At 43.5% G+C, this 25,043-nt stretch overlaps 1 protein-coding gene across 4 annotated transcripts in view; it reads left to right on the top strand.

Annotated features, from left to right (window-relative positions):
* The first annotated feature begins 17,011 nt into the window (after positions 1–17,011).
* IGSF5 (immunoglobulin superfamily member 5) overlaps positions 17,012–25,043 on the top strand; it is a 73,226-nt gene continuing 65,194 nt past the window's right edge. For 3 of the 4 annotated variants that reach the window (XM_081234646.1, XM_081234645.1, XM_081234644.1), the window contains exons 1-2: positions 17,545–17,644; positions 21,119–21,194. In XM_081234646.1, coding sequence (XP_081090772.1) covers positions 21,131–21,194 — 64 coding nt within the window. In that variant the 5' untranslated portion in view covers positions 17,545–17,644; positions 21,119–21,130. Of the gene's footprint in view, positions 17,515–17,544; positions 17,645–21,118; positions 21,195–25,043 lie in introns of those variants that run through there. The other variant, XM_081234647.1, reaches the window with a different exon arrangement.

Raw genomic sequence — 25,043 nt, 5'->3', positions numbered from 1 at the left:
TCCAGCCGGGTGTCAGACCTGTGCCTCTGAGGTGGGAGAGCTGAGTTCAGGACATTGGTCCAACAGAATCTCCCCAAACCATGTAATATCAAACGGTGAAAGCTCTCCCAGAGATCTCCATCTCAACACGAACACCCAGCTCCACTCAACGACCAGCAAGTTACAGTGCTGGACACCCTATGCCAAATAACTAGCAAGACAGGAACACAAACTCCAACCATTAGTAGAGAAGCTGCCTAAAATAATAATAAGGTCACAGACACCCCAAAACACACCACCGGACATGGTCTTGCCCACCAGAAAGACAAGATCCAGCCTCATCCACCAGAACACAGGCACTAGTTCCCTCCACCAGGAAGCCTACACAACCCACTGAACCAACTTTAGTCACTGGGGGCAGACACCAAAAATAACGGGAACTATGAACCTGCAGCCTGCGAAAAGGAGACCCTAAACACAGTAAGATAAGCAAAATGAGAAGAGAGAGAAACACACAGCAGATGAAGGAGCAAGATAAAAACCCACCAGATCAAACAAATGAAGATGAAATAGGCAGTCTACCTGAAAAAGAATTCAGAGTAATGATAGTAAAGATGACCCCAAATTTTGGAAATAGAATGGAGAAAATACAAGAAACGTTTAACAAGGACCTAGAAGGACTGAAGAGTAAACAAACAATGATGAATAACACAATAAATGAAATTTAAAATTCTCTAGAAGGAATCAAGAGCAAAATAACTGAGGGAGAAGAACGGATAAGTGACGTGGAAGATAAAATACTGGAAATAACTACTGCAGAACAGAATAAAGAAAAAATAATGAAAAGAACTGAGGACAGTCTCAGACACCTCTGGGACAACATTAAATGCACCAACATTCGAATTATAAGGGTCCAGAAGAAGAAGAGAAAAAGAAAGGGACTGAAAAAATATTTGAAGAGATTATAGTTGAAAACTTCCTTAATGTGGGAAAGAAAATAGTCACTCAAGTCCAGGAAGTGCAGAGTTCCATACAGGATAAATCCAAGGAGAAACACATCAAGACACATATTAATCAAACTATCAAAAATTAAATACAAAGGAAAAATATTAAAAGCAGCAAGGGAAAAACAACAAATAACATATGAGGGAATCCCCATAAGGTTAACAGTTGATCTTTCAGGAGAAACTCTGTAAGCCAGAAGAGAATGGCAGGACATATTTAAAGTGATGAAAGGAAAAAACCTACTACTAAGATTACTCTACCCCACAAAGATCTCATTCAGATTTGACAGAGAAATTAAAATCTTTACAGACAAGCAAAAGCTAAGAGAATTCAGCACCACCAAACCAGCTTTACAATAAATGCTAAAGGAACTTCTCTAGGCAGGAAACACAAGAGAAGGGAAAGACATACAATAACAAACCCAAGACAATTAAGAAAATGGTAATAGGAACATACACATCAATAATTACCTTAAAAGTAAGTGGAGTAAATGCTCCCTCCAAAAGACATAGACTGGCTGAATGGATACAAAAACAAGACCCATATGTATGCTGTCTACAAGAGACCCACTTCAGACCTAGGGACACATACAGACTGAAAGTGAGGGGATGGAAAAAGATATTCCATGCAAATGAAAATGAAAAGAAGCTGGAGTAGCAATTCTCATATCAGACAAAATAGACTTTCAAATAAAGACTATTATGAGAAACAAAGAAGGACACTAAATAATGATCAAAGGATCAATCCAAGAAGAAGATATAACAATTGTAAATATTTATGCACCCAACATAGGAGCACCTCAATACATAAGGCAAATGCTAACAGCCATAAAAGGGGAAATCGACAGTAATACAGTCATAGTAGGGGACTTTAACACCACACTTTCACCAACAAACAGATCATCCCAAATGAAATTAAATACGAAAACACAAGCTTTAAATGATACATTAAACAAGATATGCTTAATTGATATTTATACGACATTTCATCCCAAAACAACAGAATAAACTTTCTTCTCAAGTGCTCATGGCACGTTCTCCAGGATGGATCATATCTTGGGTCACAAATCAGGCCTTGGAAAATTTAAGAAAATTGAAATCGTATCAAGTATCTTTTCCAACCACAATGCTATAACACTAGATATCAATTACAGGGGAAATCTGTAAAAAACACAAACACATGGAGGCTAAACAATACACTACTTAATAACCAAGAGATCACTGAAGAAATCAAAGAGGAAATCAAAAAATACCTAGAAACAAATGACAATGAATACACGACGACCCAAAACCTATGTAACGCAGCAAAAGCAGTTCTAAGAGGGAAGTTTATAGCAATACAATCCTACCTCAAGAAACAAGAAAAAACTCAAATAAACAACCTAACCTTAAACTTAGAGCAATTAGAGAAAGAAGAACAAAACCCCCCCAAAGTTAGCAGAAGGAAAGAAATCATAAAGATCAGATCAGAAATAAATGAAAAAGAAATGAAGGAAACAATAGCCAAGATCAATAAAACTAAGAGCTGGTTCTTTGAGAAGATAAACAAAATTGATAAACCATTAGCCAGACATCAAGAAAGAAAGGGAAAAGACTCAAATTAATAGAATTTGAAATGAAAAAGGAGAAGTAACAACTGACACTGCAAAAATACATAGGATCATGAGAGATTACTACAAGCAACTATATACCAATAAAAAGGACAACCTTGAAGAAATGGACAAATTCTTAGAAAAGCACAACTTTCCGAGACTGAACCAGGAAGAAATAGAAAATATAAACAGGCCTATCACAAGCACTGAAATTGAGATTGTCATTAAAAATCTTCCAACAAACAGAAACCCAGGACCAGATAGCTTCACAGGCGAATTCTATCAAACATTTAGAGAAGAGCTAACACCTATTCTCAAACTCTTCCAAAATATAGCAGAGGGAGGAACACTCCCAGAGTCATTCTATGAGGCCACCATCACCCTGATACCAAAACCAGAAAAAGATGTCACAAAGAAAGGAAACTACAGGACAATATCACTGATGAACATAGATGCAAAAATCCTCAGCAAAATACTAGCAAACAGAATTCAACAGCACACTAAAAGGATCATACACCATGATCAAGTGGAGTTTATCCCAGGAATGCAAGGATCCTTCAACATATGCAAATGAATTAATGTGATAAACCATATTAACAAACTGAAGGAGAAAAACCACATGACCGTGTCAATAGATGCAGAAAAAGCTTACAACAAAATTCAACACCCATTTATGATAAAAACCCTCCAGAAAGTAGGCATAGAGGGAACTTACCTCAACATAATAAAGGCGATATATGACAAACCCACAACCAACATCATTCTCAATGGTGAAAAACTGAAAGCATTTCCAATAAGATCAGGAACAAGACAAGGTTGTCCACCCTCACCACTATTATTCAATATAGTTTTGGAAGTTTTAGTCACAGCACTTAGAGAAGAAAAAAAAATAAAGGGAATCCAAATTGGAAAAGAAGAAGTAAAGCTGTTGCTGTTTGCAGATGACATGATACTTCATATAGAGAATCCTAAAGATCCTACCAGACAACTACTAGAGCTAATCAATGAATTTGGTAAAATAGCAGGATACAACATTAATGCACAGAAATCTCTTGCATTCCGATACACTAATGATGAAAAATCTGAAAGGAAAATTAAGGAAACACTTCCATTTACCATTGCAACAAAAAAATAAAATACCTAGGAATAAACCTACCTAAAGAGACAAAAGACCTGTATGCAGAAAACTATAAGATACTGATGAAAGAAATTAAAGATGATACAAACAGATGGAGAGATATACTATGTTCTTGGATTGGAAGAATCAACATATGAAAATGACTATACTACCCAAAGCAATCTACAGATTCAATGTAATCCCTATCAAACTACCAATGGCATTTTTCATAGAACTAGAACAAAAAAATTTCACAATTTGTATGGAAACACAAAAGACCCCGAATAGTCAAAGCAAACTTGAGAAAGAAACACATAGCTGGAGGAATCAGGCTCCCAGACTTCAGACTATACTACAAAGCTGCAGTAATCAAGACAGTATGGTACTGGCAGAAAAACAGAAATACCGATCAATGGAACAGGATAGAAAGCCCAGAGATAGACCCACGCACATATAGTCACCTTATCTTTGATAAAGGAGTCAAGAATATACAATGGAGAAAAGACAGCCTCTTCCACAAGTGGTGCTGGGAAAACTGGACAGCTACATGTGAAAGAATGAAATTAGAATGCTCCCTAACACCATACACAAATATAAACTCAAAATGGATTAAAGACCTAAACGTAAGGCCAGACACTATAAAGCTCTTAGAGGAAAACATAGGCAGAATACTCTATGACATAAATCACAGCAAGATCCTTTTTGACTCACCTCCTAGAGAAACGGAAATAGAAACAAAAATAAACAAATGGGACATAATGAAACTTAAAATCTTTTGCACAACAAAGGAAACGATGAACAAGATGAAAAGACAGCCCTCAGAATGGGAGAAAATATTTGCAAATGAAGCAACTGACAAAAGATTAATCTCCAAAATTTACAAGCAGCCCATGCTGCTGAATATCAAAAAAAACAAACAACCCAATCCAAAAATGGGCAGAAGACCTAAATAGACATTTCTCCAAAAAAGATATAGAGATTGCCAACAAGCACATGGAAGGATGCTCAACATCACTAATCATTAGAGAAATGCAAATCAAAACTACAGTGAGGTATCATCTCACACCAGTCAGAATGGCCATCATCAAAAAATCTACAATTAATTCTGGAGAGGGTATGGAGAAAAGGAAACCCTTTCACACTGTTGGTGGGAATGTAAATTGATACAGCCAATATGGAGAACAGTATGGAGGTTCCTTAAAAAACTAAAAATAAAACTACCATATGACCCAGCAATCCCACTACCAGGCATATACCCTGAGAAAACCATAATGCAAAAAGAGTCATGTACCACAATGTTCACTGCAGCTGTATTTACAATAGCCAGGACAGGGAAACAACATAAGTGTCCATCAAAAGATGAATGGATAAAGGAGATTTGGCACATATATACAATGGAATATTACTCAGCCATAAGAAGAAACTAAATTGAGTTATTTGTAGTGAGGTGGATGGACTTAGAGACTGTCATACAGAGTTAAGTAAGTCAGAAAGAGAAAAACAAATACCGTATGCTAACACATATATATGGAATCTAAAACAAAACAAAACAAAAAAACAGTTCTGAGGAACCTAGGGGCAGGACAGGAATAAAGATGCAAATGTAGAGAATGGACTTGAGGACATGGGGAGGGGGAAGGGTAAGCTGGGATGGAATGAGAGAGTGGCATGGACATATATACATTACCAAATGTAAAATAGCTAGTGGGAAGCAGCCACAGAGCACAGGGAGATCAGCTCAGTGCTTTGTGACCACCCTGAGGGGTGGGATAGGGAGGGTGGAAGGGAGATGCAAGAGGGATGAGATATGAGGATATATGTATACACATAGCTGATTCACTTTGTTATAAAGCAGAAACTAACACACCGTTGTAAAGCAATTATACTCCAATAAAGATGTTAAAAGAAAAAAAGAAAGGACTGTTGCTTCCTCCTTCTCCATCTCAGTGTTCTTGGTTGAATTGTGGAATTGTGTCCCCATCAAAAAGAATGCTTAAGGCTCAACCTATGGTACCTGTGAATGTGGCTTTATTTGGAAATAGGGTCTTTGCAGATGTAATCAAGTTAAGACAAGTCATACTAGATTGGGATGGGTCCAACCTGACACGTCTCGTGTCTTTATCAGAAGATGAAATGAAGATGTGGGGAGAGAAGGCCATGTGACAACAGATGCAGGGATTGGAGTGATGCAGCCACAAGCACAGGAGCACCAAGGATTGACAGCAAACACCAGAAACCAGCAGGAAGCATCAAGAGTCTCTTCTACGGGTTTCAGTGAGAGCACCGCCCTGCCGACAACTTGATCTCAGACTTCCGGCTCCAGAACGGGCAGAGAATAGATTTCCACTGTTCTAAGTCCCCAGTGTGTGGTTACAGCAGCCCTAGAAAACTAACACACTGGTTCTTTTCATTTCCTCTCTCTTGCCCTGGAATCACCTTCTAAATAAACTACCTGCTCATGAATGCTTTTTTCTCAGGATCTTCGTTTTTAGAAACCCAGGCCAAGAAACCCCTATGCTGTGTAAAGAAGGTTACACTAGTGTCAAATGAGAGTTAAGTTTATGCATAAACTCCTTTTTTCCTTTTTTTTTTGAAATATTTAATTATAATGATACTTGCCCATTGCTGGCCATCTATTATGTGCCTGGCACTTTACAGACATATCAAATTTAATCCAATGCAAGCCCATGTGCTAGATATTAGTATCACTATTTTACAGAAGAAAAACTGAGTCTGGTAAGGTTAAGTAACTTGCACCATTTATGACCGCAAATCATTGTTCTTTCTAACCACCTAGGACCAAAACCTTGGCCAGTAAATCTTGAATTTTCCTTATGGTCTCTAGCTTTTATCTATGAATCCCCTTGTATTACTTGGTATATAAGTTTGGCTGCTAGAGAGACCAAAATAGCAGTGGTTTGAACATGGTAGACAATTATTTCTCTCTACAGAAGCCTACGTATGAGGCAGTCCGGCCCTTCAGAGTCCCCGAGGGCTCAGATTCCTTCTATCTACTCTCTCTGCCATGGACGTTGGGCCTTGCCAGTAGCTGTGCGTGGGGCACACTTTGGGCTTGGCACTGTATCAAGCCTCATTGGGAACAGAAAGGTGAACACATTGTGGTTCCTAAATCCAGAAGAGGGAGGTAGCAGGTAGACACAGCCAATGTGGTCCATGGAATGGCAAGAATACAGCAAACGGGGAGAGTAGATGTCCAAGGAAGATCAGCCAACAGGTCCTGGCTGGGAGAATACACAAAATAAGCAAACAAAGTAATAAAGAGGCAGGGAATTCCCTGGCGGCCCAGTGGTTAGGACTCTGTGCTTTTTCTGCCAAGGATGCGGGCCCAGTCCTTAATCAGGGAACTAAGATTCCACAAGCTGTGTGGCATGGCCAAAAAAAATTTTTTTTTTCTTTCTTTTTTTTTTTTTTTTGCGGTACCTGGGCCTCTCACTGTTGCGGCATCTCCCGTTGCGGAGCACAGGCTCCGGATGCGCAGGCTCCGCGGCCATGGCTCATGGGCCCAGCCGCTCTGCGGTACGTGGGATCTTCCCGGACCGGGGCATGAACCTGTGTCCCCTGCATCGGCAGGCGGACCCCCAACCACTGCGCCACCAGGGAAGCCCCCAAAAATTTTTTTTAAAAAAGAAAAAGAGGTGAAAAGAAAGTAATATTAAGCTAGTTCAAGAGTTGAGATGCAGAGCTCCTTGGGATGCTATAAAAAATCCCCAAACAATCTTCTGACCTTGACTTCCACTTTTGAAGGAAATACACCAGGTGACTTAAGCAGAGTGGGGACAGGAGAGAAATGAGACCAGAGAAGTCCACTGGACAGGAGAACTTTCAGCGACTGGTGGCCACTGGATAAACAGTGACTTCAGCAAGCCCTGGCGTATGTGTCCTCGGGCTGCCAGGACAAAGAGCCACACCCTGAGCGGCTTAGAAGAATGGAAATTTATTATCTCAGTCCTGGAGGCCAGAGTAAGAAATCAGGTTGTCTGCAGGCCCGTGGTCCCTCTCAAGCCTGTAGGGGAGCATCCTTCCTGGCCTCTCCTAGCTTCTGGTAGCCCCAGACTTTCCATGGTTGATGGCAGCATCGTTTCAATCCCTGACTCTGTCTTCACATGGCCTTCTCCCTGTGTCTCTTCACATTATTTTCCCTCTGTATATGTCTGTCTTTCTGTCCAAGTTTCTCCTTTCTGTGAGGACACTAGCCAAGCTGGATTAGGGCCCACCCTAATGACCTCATTTCAACTTGACTTCTCTGTAAAGACTTGATCTCCAAATGATGTCACATTCTGAGGTCCTACAGGTGTGGACCTGTTTTGGGGGAGGCACAATTCAACCCATAGCGGTTTGCTTGATAAACATTCATTATCGGAAGTCAAAGTCAATTTAACTCTCATCCTCAGAAGCAAGAAAGATCCCACTACCAAAGCCCATGTTAGCATCCAGGGAGTATCATTTCCCAGGCAGCTCTGAGCCCCTGTGCAAGCACTAATTGCCAAAAAAGGGCAATGTGATTGTTTCCCAGACACGTGCACCTGTGATGTGTCAAGCCATTTTGGCATGCCTAAAATGAGAATTCTGCCATAAAAATAGAATAGAAGAAATTAGATGATGATGTTCCAATGGCAATTTATGCTTTCCCATGCTTTGGAATTCATTTAAAAAAATAATTCATTTGTCTTTGAAAATCTAAGTTCACTTTCAAGGACCACTTTTATTTTGCTTTTCATCCAATCATTAGTGTGTGAACTGTATCAGTGTGTGAACAGGATGGTACCTAAGAGGGGAGCTCCTGGCTTGGGACCAGGATACCAATAGAAGCCCTCCAATTTAATGACTGCTTTTAAAAGATTTTGCACATTTTTAAAGCCTACTCATCCATCAGCAAGCACTACTCTTTGCCCAGTGACAAAGCCACATTGACCTCACAGGGCTTCTTGTCACGTGGAGGGCACCTGACACCTGAGATCTAGGCTGCTTGACAAGGATGTACTTGTAGACACAAATTATCCCCTCCCATTCCTTCAGGTCCTCTCCTGAAGCCAAAATTATTTGAGGATGTGTGGTTTTAAAACATGACCCCCAAATTCTTTGACACTCCTCCATTGAGGGGTCTCCCCAAATCTGGACTCTGTGACTTCTGGTCAATAGCATGTAGTGGGATGACTGGGGTTGGAAGAATTCTATGACCCCCAATGACCCCCACCTTTGTACACCCCCTCCCCTTTGAGTGTGGGTGGAAGCTGTGAGTATGCTGTGCCATTGTTCCTGTGATTATGTTACATCATAGCTTGAAAGGAAGATTATCCAAGTGAGCCTCATCTAACCACATGGGCCTTTTAAAAGCAGAGTTTTCTCCAGCTGACTGCACAGGGGAAGTCAGAGATTGGAAGCAGAGGGAGGTCCGATGCACCGTTGCTGGCTTAGGTGGTGGAGGGAGTTACGTGCCAAGGAATGTACATGACCTTGAGGAGCAGGGAGTAGCCCTTGGCTGACACCCAGCAAGGAAATGGGGACCTCAGTCCTACAACCACAAGCAAATGAGTCCAGATCACAAAACTAATGAACTTAGCAGTGGATTTATTCCCAGAGTCTCAAGATAACCCAGAACCCAGCTGAACCTGCCCAGAGAACCCAGCTGAACCTGCCCAGACTTCTGACTTACAGAACTGTGAGATAGTAAATGGGTATTGTTTTAAGCCACTAAATTTGTGGGAGTTCGTTACTCAGTAACAAAAAACTAATATAGTGACACTGCCAATTTCTAGGTCCAGGCTTTAAAAGACTAGCAGCTTCCACATTCTGTCCAATGGGACAATTGCTCTTGGAACTGAATTGCCATGCTATGAGGGAGCCCAAGCAGCACCACAGAGAGGTCCATGTGGAGAGGAATGAAGACCCTCACCATTAGGACCAATCTTCCAGCCTTGTGAATGAGCCACCTTGGACGTGGGTCCAGCTCCACGTGATCTGTTCCAGCTGACAATGTGTGTTGCAGGACAGGCCATCTCCACTGAGCCCTGCCCAGATTGAAAAATAAATGATGGCTTTTAAGGCACTAAGTATTGGGGGTGGTTTAAATAGAGGGTGAATTTTCTGCTGATGGTCCAGGGCCAAAATTTCTCATTATGTCCCTAGTGATATGGTTGATGTTAAAAATAACTGAAAGACATGCCTGCATGAGAGGGTGAAATGGCTCTTGCAACTTTAAGGACACATTATTCTAGTCAACTTTCCTCCTAAGATTTCGTGAACGAGGAATGCAATGGACAGAGGGCATTTTGCAAATTCCTACTTACAGAGGGATTTATGAATTTTGTACCCCAGTTAACCACACTCACAAAAATGATCATCTTCAATGCTTTTGAGGGTGTGGTGAAATAAGCCATCTCAGACACTGCATGTGGGATTGTAAATGGGCATAGTTCTGGAATCAAATTTAACTCTCTCAGTAATTTTAAAGTGAATAATGTTTTGACATATGACTCTAATTAAAAGAGCCTAATGTGAGATAGGGTACCAAAGGCAAAATAAAAGAAAAAAAAACCCAACCCTCTACATGCATTAATACATTCATCTCGGTATTGCTTGCAATATTGAAAAGCTGGAAACAACACAATGTTTAAGGGCTTGGATATTCTCACAGTTATGATAATTTATAATGATATTATGTATCATAATATAGCATATTATTATAAGTCCATTAAAGCAATGCTCATGAATGGTTTTTTAGTGATAGAAAATGATGCTTATAATATAGAGTTAAATTTAAAATGATATAAAATTATATAGACATCAATATATTCTACTATGTAATACATGAAAGTACATATGTTTGTTCAAATAAAAGATTTCTAACAGTTAAAATACAGATGCAACTTAATGTTTAGTAATTAAAGAATTAATAAAGTAACTGATGGTACATCCATAAAACATACACTTTTTAGCCACTCAAAATTATTTCATAAGAATACATAAATTTATGGAAACACATTTAAGCCATTGGTTAAGTGGGGATATTAGTTTCCTAGGGCTACTGTTACAAAGTACCACAAATTAGGTGTCTTAAAACATCATGTCTTCACTGTTTCATAGTTCTGGAGGCTGGAAGTCTGAAATCAAGATGTCAGCAGGACCACACTCCCTCTGAAGGCTCTAGGGGAGGATGCTTCTTTGCCTCTTCCATCTCCTGGCTGGCAATCCTTGGCATTCCTTGGCTTGTAGCTGCATCATTCCGCTCTCTGCCTCTGTCATCACATGGCCTTCTCCCTGTGTCTTCATTTAATCTTCCCTCTGTGTATGTCCCTGTGTCCAAATTTCTCTCTGCTTATAAGGACACAATTTATATTGAATTTATCACCTTCTGTAATCCAGTATGACCTCACTTTAATTTAACTAACTACCGAGGCCCTATATACAAGTAAGGTCACGTTCGGAGGTTCTAGGTAGACATGCATTCTGAGGGGGACACTATTCAACCCAGTATAGAGGATGAAGTGAAAAAATGCAAATTTTGTAGGTAAAATTATATATAATAATGCAATAAAAAGTTAAAAATTATACATGACATACACACTCTTAGACACATAGGTGCACATCCACACACATAAAGGATCAGAAAGCTTTATAATACTTGATGGTGAGTCTCCCTGGATCGCAATGTTTTAAGTTCTGCTTAATGACCTCTGTGTATTTTTCTGAATTTTCCACATTTTCTACATTGACAACATATTCCTTTTGTAATTAAAACAACAATGATTAAAATATTTTTTTTGCCATTCAAATTGACAAAAATTAAAATAGCTGAGAGTGTTGATTGCATTGGACATTAGCTGCTAGGGGCAATATAATTATCTTGGAGAGCCTCTTGCTAATCCAGAATGTTTCAGACTTCCTGAGATGTGCATGTCTTCTGACCCAGGGATTGCATTAAAAAAAAAAAAGAACCCCCCCCCCCCACTTTATCTTTTACAGCAGTTTTGGGTTCAGAGCAGAATTAAGCAGCAGATTCAGAGGGTATATCCCCTGACTGGCACCTCCCCCGGCCTCCGTGTAGAACCTCCCCACTATCAATCCCTCACCAGAGGGGAACATTTGCTGCAATTGGTGGATCTACATTGAAACACCACAACCATTCAGAGTCCATAGCTGACCTTAGAGTTCACTCTTGGTGTTGTACATTCTATGGGTTTTGGCAAACGTATAATGACATGCATTTCCCCTAATAGTATCATGCATAGTATTTTCACTGCCCTAAAAATACTCTCTTCTCTGCCTATTTATCCTCCCACCCCCAGCAATCACTGAACTTTTCACTGTCTCCGTAGTAGCAATTGCATTTTTCAGACCTGATCCTAGGGAAATCATTAGGTGTTTATGCTCTGATCCAGCCATGATGATGTTCACCACTGTGTACAATGATAAAATGTGCCAGTCATGTGACACCCAACAGCAGGAATCTGCTTAGATAAGTGATGCACCTTCCTTTGATGGAATTTTGCTTAGCCATTAAAAATAATGTGAGTGTTTACTGACTGGGGGCAGAGGCTTACAATATATTAAGTAAATAAAATCTGGTTCCTAAACAGTAGATAAAATAAGAATATTTTTTAAACAGATATATGCCATGCTACTAACTGCTTGTCTTTGCATGCTGGGCTTAAGAGAAATCTTTAAAAATTTTCCTCCTTTTCTGCTTACCTAAATCTTCTAATTTTTCCATAGTTAATATGTATCATTTATAATGAGGAAAACAACAGAAGCTATGCATTAAAAATTCATAATGCTTATCTAGGGGTGATACTTTCAGATGGGTTTTATTTTCTTCTTTATAGTAGGTTGAGCTTAATATGAAATTGCTGTCTTTGTAAGTGAAAAACAGTTAAATGTGGGCCCTTTTCTAGCAGGGAAGAATGTATCTGACTGTGTACTGGATATGTTTCTTTAACTTTTGTATTCTATTGCTTTTGTTACAAGTTAATCACTAAAAGAATGTTGCCTATAGCCTGAAATATATAGGGTAGTCCATTCTCAAGGCTCTGACTTTTAAAGGTATAACCCTTTCCCATTCATATAGAGATAAAAATTGCAGAACAGAGAATAGCATTTGTCTTGTGGGAGGTTTATAGGAACATTGTGACCAGACCCATGTGGCCAGCTGCAAGAACAAAGGATTCTCAAGAAGTCTGCAGCAACCATCCCCACCTCCCACCCCCTTTTAGTACAAAAGCAGCCTGAATTCTAACTCGGGGAAGATGGTTCTTTGGGACACTAGTCCACCTTCATCTCGGTCTGCTGCCTTTCTGAATAAAGTCTCCATTCTTGCCCCAACACCTCATCCCTTGATTTATTGGCCTGTTGTGTGGTGAGCAGTATAAGCCTGGACTGGGTAACACTTTCGTGATTCAACCTATTACTTTTAATATTTAAAAAATATTCCATAGAGATCATGCCACTCATTCACTTAAATTCCTCAGAGGGCTCCTTTTAAAAGCTCTAAAATCGCGGCTCTCATACAAATCTAAAAGAAACATGTGTCCCAGATTTTATTTAACTCACTAATTAATGAGGGAACCAGTAAGACATTACAACAGATGGAATGGACAATTCAAGGGACACATATCTATGTACCATCAAGAATGTTTAAAAATTTACAAATAGATGCAAAACTAGTCAATGTCTGTAGGGCAAAAATCAATTGCATTTTCGCCAAAGGTCATTTGCATTTCTACGGACTAGAATCATTTATATTACTGTCAATTTCTTACAACTTTGTTTTAGTCAGTGTTCGGCAGAAACAGAACCAATAGGTTATTTATTTATTTATTTATTTATTTGTTAATTAATTATGAGAAGTTGGCCCATGTGGTTATGGAGGCTGAAGAATCCCATGGTCTGCTGTCTTCAGGGCGGAGGCCCAGGAGAGCTGGTGGTGTAGTTCAGTCCAAGTCTGAAGCCCTGAGAACTGAAGGACTGATGGCCTAAGTTCCAGTTTGAGTCCAAAGATCTGAGAACCAGGAGTGCCAGTGTCTGAGGGCAGGAGAAGACCAATGTCCCAGCTGAACAGTCAGGCAGAGAGGAAATTCACCCTTCTTCCACCTTCTGTTCTTTTCAGACACTCAGTAGATTAGATAAGGTCCACTCACATTGGCAAGGAATCTGCTTTACTCAGTCGACTGATTCAAAGGCCAACCTCTTCTGGAGATGCCTTCATAGACACACCCAGAAATAATGTTTAACCAGCTCTCTGGGTGCTCCATGGCCTGTCAAGTTGACACATAAAATCTACTATCCCAAATTTAAGAGAGTTTTCAATAGCTCAAAGGCAGCTCAGGTCCTATTAAATCAGATAACCCCAGAATCTTTTTTGCCCATTTCAAAGTTTTCATCAGTTTTCCTGATGTTTCTTTCTATATTAGAAGATCAAGACCAACCTCTTGTCTGAACCCTTGGTCTGGACCCTGCCTCCCCTCTGGGCTCATCCGAGGCCCCTCTGGCCCCCCAGCTAACTGCATTCAGGTTCCACGAGCCTCTTTGACATCCTCAGGATACCAAGTCTCCTGCCATCCATCCTGCTGGCCAGATGCACATTGTTCCCTCTGCCCCAGGAGTGGTCCCCCCCGCCCTCCACCTTCCTGCCCAATTCACTACTTACATCCTCTCACTCCAATCTGAGTTCAAACCCAGTTTCCTCAGAGAAACTCCCTCCTCACCCCAACCTTCATCAGAGTTCCTTCAGAGATTTTACTGCAATAGGATTTACAGTGTGAATATGTTTTATGTAAATTTGAACTGTATAATTTTAAAATAGCACAGGCTAAAAATATTAGTAAACTCTCTCTTTATGTTCAAACTTGGAAATAATGCAAATCTCCCAAATTAAAAAAAAGAGAAAAAAAAATCCCTCAGGACCACACAGTTTGAGCTGCATTTCCAGTGACTTGTCAGTAGTGTTTCCACTCTTGCCCTGGGGGAACCTCTCAGTAACTGGTAGATAGGAATACCCCGAGGAGGACCGCACGTTTGCTGTGGAATTGCTGACAGTGGTTTTGATCATTATGTATGCATAGTTATTATGGCACTTGTGGGGAATCAGAACATACCACCCTAAAATATTCCACTTTGCCATATGCATTATTTTAAGTTGAAGATGGCTGAGAAACAGCAGACACCAAACTCTCCACCCTCCACTCTTTTGTACCATGAAGGGCAAAGGGATCTTAATACTGGAGACTTTTATCAGAATCAACACAAACAAACCTTATCAACACAACACTTATCTTCCATTAGTCTCACCCATGTACTCACCTTCCCACAGTTTGCCACCCCAAAAGCCTCAACTCCTTTTCCTTGTCACTTCTCTAAAATTTCTTTTCTTTTTTTTTGTTTTTTTACATCTTTATTGGAGTATAGTTGCTTTACAATGGTGTGTTAGTTTCTGCTTTATAACAAAGTGAATCAGTTATACGTATACATATGTTCCCATATCTCTTCTCTCTTGCATCTCCCTCCCTCCCACCCTCCCTATCCCACCCCTCTAGGTGGTCACAAAGCACCGAGCTGATCTCCCTGTGCTATGTGGCTGCTTCCCACAAGCTATCTACCTTATGTTTGGTACTGTATATATGTCCATGCCACTCTCTCGCTTTGTCACAGCTTACCCTTCCCCCTCCCCATATCCTCAAGTCCATTCTCTAGTAGGCCTGCCTTACCCCTAGGTTCTTCATGACATATTTTTTTCTTAGATTCCATATATATGTGTTAGCATACTGTATTTGTCTTTCTCTTTCTGACTTACTTCACTCTGTATGACAGACTCTAGATACTAGATAAGCCCAAGTCCTAACCACCCCTTTGAGCTACCCGGCAATGAGTTTCCTCTGCATGTATTTGTACTGCATATGTTAATAAATTCTTGTTAATCTCTTGTTTTTCTCTAGTTAATCTGTCTTTGTCAGTTTAATTTCCAGCGTCCCAGCCACAGACTTAGGAGGGTAAAGTTTGTTTTTCCCCTCCCCTTCACGCTCTTTGTTATTATACCTTAAATTTTTCTAGAAGCTCTAATGATATTTTCCAGTAGTACTGCTGAGGCTGAGGGTAGGGTTGGAAATCTTGGCTGATACTGTGCTCTGAAGGCCAGTCCACAGAACTGGTGAATGAACTTCTAAATGTCAGGAAGGAATGAAGCCAAAAAAATTTTAAAAAGCACATTAGGGCAAATATGAGCTACACTGGCCTTCAATTTTTATTCCTGTGGCTCACTGCCCTGGAATTATTTGAGTTTTGAATTATGTTAGGCCTTCAGGGACACAGCTCCTAAATAAGATGCTATAACCCTGTGTATATTTGTGAGATTATTTGACAAACATATAAACTCTCTAAGTCTATCTGCTTGCTCACCATTTTTCTGACCAGCTCCTAGCACCAGAGCCTGGTAGGGAGGGAAAAAAACCTTTTCCTCTACCCTTTTATGTTCATTTACTGAGACCTGTGAATTAAACTGACAAAAGAAAGGTGAATAGGAGAAAAGGGTTTATTTTGTGTGCATATGGGAGCCAACAAAGGAAGTAACTGGCTCATTGAATGGTTAAAGACTTACATAGCTAATTTAGTAGGAGAAAGGGAGGGGGTGAGAAAAGGTATTTTAGGGGAAGAATACCTATGTTTCTTCCGGACAGATGGAAGTTAAGAAATTTGTGGTAATATTTGTCTATACAGGTATGAGTGGTCTTTCTGTCTTCCTTAGCATCATAAACTCCCTTGAAGAAGGGATTTGGAGTAGGAATTATTTGTGTTCTCCCTTCTGGGCATAGATCCACCCTGGAGAGGAATTTATGGCAGCCTTATGTCCCAGGAGGTCCTGCTTTTAGTCAGAAAAGGGAAGCTCTGACAAAGCCTTTTTTCTTTATTTCCTTTTTTTTTTTTTTGGCATCTGTTGACTCTCAAATGTCTTCAGCTTAAAAATAATCTTTATGCCAAAGTGACATATTTTGGGGTGGCATGTTCTGATTCCCTTCAACTGGAAGACACAGCATTTCCCCTATTTATTCGCTTCAGGGTCTCACTCTAAGTATATGATCCATACCTTCTGTTGTCGCCTCTTCTGTGCAGATGCCCTTGACCCTGAGTCCCATGCCAGGATTAGAATGTGATGGGGGAGACCAGCCAGATACTCAAAAAGGGCCGTAAGACAGCAGACGATTTGTACACTGCTGCTTCAGGATTTGGGGGGATGGTTTTTTCCAGGAATTGTCAATGCTCTGAAAAGCCAAGTTCCTCCATTCACTTCCCAGGGGCTGGGAGTGGGGTCTGGGATGCCTGCAGAAAACCTCTTAGCAGTTCTCCTGCAAACGCTCCACAGGAAACTGGACTTGACTTCTAAAGCTGGCCCCGTTCCAGAGGACTTCACTCTCAGGAGTTTTTTTTTTTTCTTTCACAGAAGAACCTGTTCTTGTGGATGTGGAGGAGCCGGGCTGCGAGAAGAAACCCGCTTTGCCAGCTCCGGGCCTGTGCCGGAGCCCAAGGAGCGAGGTTGGCCGGTGGCCGGCCACGTCCACGTCCACGTCCAAGGGCAGGAGGGGGCCGCCAGCCTCCCGCTGGCCTCCTGCAGGACACAGGAAAGGCTTGGGGCAGGAACAGGGGGTGGAGGCCAAGTGCGAGGGCAGCCTTGGCCCTGAGGCAAGGCGTCGTCAGCCTGACGGACCTGGGGCTGGCTGATGATTAACGGGGAGTCTGCGGCTCCAGGGCCCGAGGCAGGGAGGCCACCTGTGTGTGCACAGCCCGGCCTGTGACGTGAGCGACTTCCTGGTTACAGGTGAGAGCGGTCCGGATTCTCCGTGGCCGAGAGATTTGTTCCTGTGGGGAGAGCTCAGAGGCGGGAGAGGGGCCTTTGGGGACCGCAGTACCTTCGCTGAAGCCCCAACGGGCAGATCCACCTGTCACAGGTGAGACACTGCGTGGGCCTGGTGTGGCCAGCGGACTCCCCGCAGGTACCCGCTTCCTCCTGGGGAGCCGGTGCTCAGCCCCGGGCAGGCCGCTTGCTGGTCTGGGGGGGCGGGGAAGTGCTGGATGATCCAACACGTAACTGTTTCTCAAATTCCACAGAGTTAAAAATTAAAAGATCGGGCTGCTCTGCGAGTTTAGGAATTTGAGACGATTTTTCATCAAGCTTCACAGGGAGCTGTTCTCTGAATGCGTTGAAAGCCGAGACTCGCTGGAATTTGGAAGGTCTGGATTCAAAGGCTGGAAAATTCCTGGCACTCCCGTTATTCATTGGACAGACTTTAAATGCCATTTATTCTTCCCCAGTGAGAGGCCTGATCGAAAGGAAATTGCTCTAAACCTCTGGAAGTTCTAAGACTCCCCAGGTCTGGCAGGCAGGGCCAAGGCACCTCCGAATACGGGGTTGCCCAGAGCTGGGGAACTGGGGTGGAGGAGGGGCCCTGGTGCCCTTGTATGTGCACATAGAGGTTTGTGGAGAGCCCCCTGTGTGCATTTAAATTCCCTCCTGTCCTACCTGTTTTTGGGTTTAGGATTTATGCTGATGCCTAAAAACAGGATGTCTGCAGCCTCTGGATTTTATGATTTCAAGCTTTTCCCCAAAACCCAGACATAAGGGTTTGTGTGTGGGGGTAAATAAGTGAAATGATCGTATCTGGCAATTTTCTTCCTGAGATGACTGGCTTGGTGGGTGCAGACAGGTCTCCTGAGTGTTTCTGCCTTGTCTGGGCAGTAGGAAGTGGTTGTGATTTAAATCCTGTCTTGATGCAATTTTTAAAAATATTTTTATGGGGGTGTAGCTGATTAACAATATTGTGTTAGTTTCAGGTGTACAACAAAGTGAATCTGTTATACATATACATATATCCACTCTTTTTAAGATTATTTTCCCATATAGGTCATTACAGAGTACTGAGTAGGTTTCCCTGTGCTATACAGTAGGTCCTTATTAGTTATCTATTCTATATATAGTCGTGTGTATATGTACATCCCAATCTCTCAATTTATCCCTCCCCCCTGGTAACCATAAGTTTATTTTCTACATCTGTAACTCTATTTCTGTTTCAATGCAATTTAATAAGATTTAAGATTTTCGAAAGACTTTGCAGTTTTTCAACTAAAAGTAGATAATCCAAGTCTTCTGTAACCAAATGAATGAGAAGTAAAATCTCAAACTACTCCATAGAGATATGAACTTGCAAATTACCTGGCAAAGCCTTCCTTTAATTAAAGTAAACTGTCTGAGTTCAGTTGCAACTTGGAATCAATTTGGTGACAGTTCCTTCCTGTACACACCCTTCAAAAAATACTGTCCTCTCAAGATCCACGTCTGGGTTCCTGTAGCACTCGGGGTGTTCCTACGTGCCCCCGCCCGGGGGGTTCTGCTGGGCTCTTAGAAATGGACTCCTTCTGTCACACAGAGAATAAGCGAGTTAAGTAATCTGGTGCTAGTCTGCAGCCTGGCTGACTAGACAATCAGTGACTAGAAGCCTTTCCTAGTGGACCTTAAGCTCATGCTGCAGTTTCAGTAATGCTGGGTCCGCACTTCACATTTATTGCTTTCAGAGAAATGTGTGACTTTTATAACTCGGCAGCTCAGTCTCTCCTCCATCCTCCACTTGAGCCTAGATTTCTAGGTGACTCCTAGAGTGACTGGCTGGTCCACTTGTGTTCAACGAACCTTGAAAATTAGTAAATGATTTATTTGGCGCTTGGTAATTTGGGATCTTGGATCCATCTGGGAAGGCCATGATTTCAGTTTGGTTTGTGTTCAGCTGCTGGACAGCTTGGTATCAAGGCGTATCTGTAGGGATTTACTGAGGCTTTTTTAGATGATGTCAGGAGCTGAGTTGCTTGGTGGGAAGGTCCTGCAGCACAGATGCTGGGACCCTGACATTACACACACGAGCAGTTATGGTTTACTATACAGGCTGAATTTTGTTTTCCAAAGACATCAGAAAACAGAGATGGAAACCCCACGTTCCTGCGCGTGAGCTGTGAGCACCCAGTGCTGTACTTACATGTAAAGTGGGGTCACGGGCCGGGCCTCCCCGATCCCTGACACCCCACTCTAGTTGATTCAGCAGCTTGTATGACATGCTTTCTGAGGGAGCAGGCGAGGTGGTTCTTCCCTCTGTCTATTTCAGTTATTTGATTTCGGCTTGTGGGTTTGGTGGCCTATGTCCCGTTAGAGACGACAGTATGGAGCCCGGGGGGTGTGGCAGCTCATCACAGAATCCCGCGCTGGCTCGCTTAGGGAACCCGCTGCCCCCTGATTTGGGGGGAAGGGATGTATCCCCGCCAGCGGAGCTGTGAAATCCACGTGGAGGCCAGAGCCAAAGTGAAAACTCCCCGCAGCTCGGGTCGCTGTGCTAAGGATGTGTGAAATAAAGAAACCCCTTCCTGGGCTGAGGAGCCGGTGTTTTTGTAGACAGTTCATGATATGTTCAGTGGGAGATTTAACTTACATGCTCTAAGCAGTGCTGGTGGATGCCCCAGAGAGGCCTGTCCCAAGGAGAAGGAAAAAAGAAAAAAGAAAAATGCAGGGATGGAGAGTGAGCAAGAGGATTCTCAAAGAACAAAGGAAGGGCCGAGAGATGCACATGACAGGATCCCGGGGTGCTACCAAGGGGCCAGGAAGGCCTTACTTGGTCTATGCTGACCTGTCTCCTGTCCCAGCCCCAGAGCCCCCTCTACAGTTACCCAAACGTGCCAGGCACGGTCCCACCCCAGGGTCTTTGCACCTGCTGTTTTGCCTGGGAAGCTCTTCTGTACATACCCATGTGCCGGTCGCCTCACCACCTTCCCTGTTCACTGGGCACCTTCTTGGGAGCCTTTCTCTGACCTCTGCGTTTGAAGCACCAGCCAGCCCACCAAACACACATCCCCTCACACGCACTGCTCTCTTCTATTTGTCTCCACACCTCTTACCACCTAATAAGCTTATGATCTAGTCCTTCCTTTTGCTGTCTGTCTTCCCTTTTGCTAATGTACGCTTGTTGTGAGTAGCATTTTTTTTTTCTCAATGATTAAAGCATTCTGATTGAAGTGAGTAGCAGTATGCCCGCACTCTGACCTTTCGGTTAGTGATTCTGTGGTCATGGTATAGCACGTGCTTCCCACGACTTATACCTGGGCTTGGGAGCAAGATCGTTGAATACACTGATTCTCAAACGGGAGCACATACAGGAATCAGTACAATGTTTAACTTTAGGTAGATTTCTGAGCTTGCCCCCCAAAGCTTCTAATCCAGCAGGTCTGGGGTGGGCCCGAGAATTTGCTTTTCTAACACGTTCCAAGATGAGGCTGGTGCCACTGGCCAGGCTGACTTATCTCTCCAGGGAAACACATGAGCTGGGAGGGTCCCCATGACCCTCTGAATGGAGACAGGCTGTGACCTGCCTGCTTTGCTTTCCCAGGTGTGGAGGAGCATGCGAGATGCGGGCTGCTGCCGAGGCATCCTGGTCGCGCTGGTCGTCCTGGCTGGGCTGGCAGGTAGGGACCACGGGGCTGGCAGGCACGCTCCCGGGCATCCACCTGGAGTGGGCGGGAGGGACTTGGAGGAGGCCACGGGGGCGCGTGGCTGTCAGCAGATTCTGCCTTAGGCTCTTCTTGTTGGGTCCCCCCCCCCCACCTCCTCCATTTCCTGCTGCGTCAGCCTCACTCTGGAAGGGTCCTTCAGGTGTGTAGGAGCCCACCAGTCCTCCTCACCGGGGTCCCTGCTTGGATACCTTCCCAAGGTCATTGCTCTTGTAGAAGCATCCCATTCCCCCGCCTGTATATTTTCCCCTTCCATTTCTACCTGGTCTTCAAGGAAGACGTGACTTGGGCATCACCTCCTCCCTGAAGCCTTCCTGACCTTGCAGTTTTCTGTGTGATAACCTCACAGCTCCCATTGTTGGCAGAGTGAGGGGCCCATTGCCTGTGAGAGCCCCCAGTCCTCCCGACAGTTCCTCCTCATCCTGGAAATTTCCCAGAGTATCAGTCGGAATAGATTCCAGGTGTCCCAGGCCAGGGTCTCTGGATCAGATTCTGCGTTGCAGGAGATGGAGTGTGCAGACCCCCGGGTGCTTAGGGTAACAGGAGTTTGTACACCAGCTTTCTTTTGACTATGTCTTGTCTTGATTTCATGGCTTCTGTCTGGTGTGTTTGTCTTGTTTTCCTAGCTAGGTTTTAAAGTCCTCAGGGTATTCTTACTGCAGGGACTTTAAGACGCTGTATTGAAGAATAATATACATACAGAAAAGTGCACAAGTCATAAAGGTACAGTTTGATGCAAGTTTACAAACTGAGCGCCTTTGTGTATCAACGAGGAGCCCAAGAACACTTCACAAATGCTTTCTTCAGCCCCTCCCCCTCCCTGAAAGTCATCATTATTCTGACTTTTTGTTGGTTAGATAACTTGATAAGTTTTGCTTGCTTTATACTTTACACACCTATAAACTCTGTTTCAGATGGCTAGATAATAGTTTTTTTTTTTTTTCTTAACCCCATCCACGACAGCTTGAAAAAATAAAACAGAATAAAATAGTATAGGAATGATCAGAGTGTGTGATGTGCAGTCAGGACTGTTTTACAAATTTTGGTTTTGGGTGTGTTTACACATTAAGCCAAGGGAAGCAGGCTGTGGTGTTTACATGTATTTAGGGGCAAAGGTGTTTGGAAGCCCATGCCTTCTAGTATGTGGTGCTAAGCGTTTAGTAGGTGCTTGATATGCATTTGCTTGTAGGGTGGAGAGGAAAACAGTTTCCCTGCTTGTGTAGGGACTCATGGGGTTAGCAAACCAGGCTCAGCACACATTTTAGGGATATGGCTCCAACGTGGCTGTCTCAGCCACGGCAGCAAAAATCTCTTCCGGCAGCTTAGCGGGAAACTGATGAACTCTGTGTCTACAATTTTTCTGAGCTATTTTTCCTGAAGTACTGTTTTGAAGGCAGGGATGGCTTGGGTTGAGGTCTGGAGATAGCTATTCCAGGAGGGGAGAGGATTATGGGTAATCCTAGAGACCTTTGGGGGATGGGGTCCATTGCAAAAGCCTGAACTCCTAGGATGCTTCATCTTGGAAAGTGTCGGGTAGAGACACCTCCAATGGCTTTGAATAGCTGAGGACAACCTCCACATTCCCCCAGAGGACTCTTGCCAGCCCTTGCCTGTCCACCTTGCTCCTAGCATGATGGGTTATTTGTTCACTCGGTGAATATTCACTGGGAACCTCTTACGTGCCATTTAGGTGCAGGCACTGGGATGAGCAAAACCAGGCACAGTCTCTGCTAACAAAGAGCTTAGACATCAATTGATAGAAAAATCAATACAAAATCACCACCATGACAATTGCTTCACTGATCTGAAGGCCTGTTATGGATAATTTGACCTGCACAGGGTGGTCTGGGAAGGCTTCCTGAGGAGGAGACGACTTGGCTGGGAGCTGAGGAGTAAGCAAGACTAGTTCTTCAGGCAGTCACTGACTGTGCAAAGGCCCTGGGGCCAGAAAGAGTTGGTGAGTTGGATAAATTGAAGATGGTCTGGTGGGCAGAGTGTGGAGTTTGGGGCAAAATGAAGTTGGAGAGGACGTTGATGTGAGACTAAGAAGGGTCTTAAGATATGGTAGTGTTAAGGGTGATCTGGTCTGTATCGTAAAGGATGGAAATATTTTAAACAAAGTCTGGGGTGTTGGGGTGGGAGGTTGGAAAGTGTACCTGGTCATATAGGCATGTTGAGAAGACCCGTCTGGCTGCCATGTGGAGAGCACAGTCTTGGGTGATGGCGGTGCCACAGCAGTGATGATGGCACCTCCTGCTATGGTCAGCAGGACATGGGGGGCAGCTCTGATACACCTCAGGACCCCCTCCCTCACTTGCCAGTTTCCTTCTGATGCTCCCAGCCCCCGATGTGTTTTGACTACCATTTTCTCCATCGGAGCTGTCTTACCTGGGCACTTCCCTTCTGCTGCCCTCTGCTTTATTTCCCTTTCTCCCGTCTGCTTTTAACTGTCTGCTTGTCTGTTCATTTCCAATGTTAAGTAAGAGATGGGAGCAGGTGAGGGGTCTACATGTGCAGGAGGGAAGCTGGAGAAGAGGTAAGTGGAAAAGTAGAGGGGTTAGTTGGTGCAGACCCTCTGTGCCCCACACGCCAGGGAGACGCCTGGCTGCTACTCCAGGGAGCTGAGAAGAAGCAGTTGCAGAAGAATGGTACTTATGTTTAGGATCTATCTGCAGACGACTGGGAGGGGCCAGGCAGCTGGCCCACATGCTACTGTGTAAGTGATTTCAGTTTTGCAGCTGTTAGGGCACAATGAGTAGAAGAGAAGCTTCTAAGTCCTGGGTGGCAGCCAGCCATTTACACGGAGATGCCTGGTGGAGCAGGATTTGCAAGGCAGGAGGAAAGCAAGGGGCTGGGCAGTGCTGAAGCCCTGGATTTGGAATTGGAGGGTGTTGGCATGAATGAGCATCTTGCAAGTGGATCAGCTCCTGCAAGGGAGGACCCGGTGTTGGGTGATCACCATAGCTGGTGACTGAGGTGGGTGTGGGGACACTGATCGTTCCCGTGGCTCTTCCCCTGGTTTGGCCCTTTGCTCTACAAAGTGAAAAGGAGAGCAAAGGGGAAAGCGGACTGTTTGACGAAAGGTCTTATTTACAATTTTCTCATATTTGTCCTGTGTGGGGCAAGTTACACACACCGCAGCTGATAGGATGCAGGGGAGGGAGCAGTGAGATTCCAGGGCCTCACGTTACAAGAAATAGAGCTTCTGAGTCACAAGGCAGAGCTGGAGGGGAGTTTACTCATGGTGGTAGCAAGGATCGCAGGCAACGATGTCAGGGGTGTTTAGTGATTAGGATTTGATGCTGCCTGTTTAATTTAAAGGCCAAGTTCAAAGTGGAAGAGTTTCCATTTGGTCCAGGTCCCTCCCAAGCTCCCACCTCCTGAGCTGCACAGTAAGGTCTGTACCTGGTGCATTCTTGCTCCCATATGCAGTCTGTAGGGAATTTAAAGACTGGCTTGGAGTGAACAGTGTTTTGGAGTGAATAACCTACCCGGCACCAGGAAGTGATGGAACCAGGGTTTCAGATGCTTTGTTTATCCTGCTGGAGTGGCCTGGACGGAGCAGCTGGCCGGGCAAGCCCTGGTCTCACCACCCCTGTGCTCCCAGCACCCAGACCCGTGGGCTGTGTTCAGTCTACTCCCATGGACCCGAGTCTGAGGTGGGAAAGATGTTGTTATCACAGTGTAGAGTATGAGGACACTTCTCGTCTTTTCTTTCTTGGGGTGTAGGCTTGGCTGTTTCTTTCCTTTGAGCTTTTTTTTTAAAAGATGCAGTTAAGGGCTCGTGGAAAGAGCCAAGTTGGC

The sequence above is a fragment of the Mesoplodon bidens genome (genome assembly GCF_964165515.1).
Source record: "Mesoplodon bidens genome assembly, chromosome: 5".
Taxonomy (NCBI): Eukaryota; Metazoa; Chordata; class Mammalia; order Artiodactyla; family Ziphiidae; genus Mesoplodon; species Mesoplodon bidens.
Note: the sequence above shows the minus strand (reverse complement) of the source record. Positions and strands in the feature narration are given on the sequence as shown.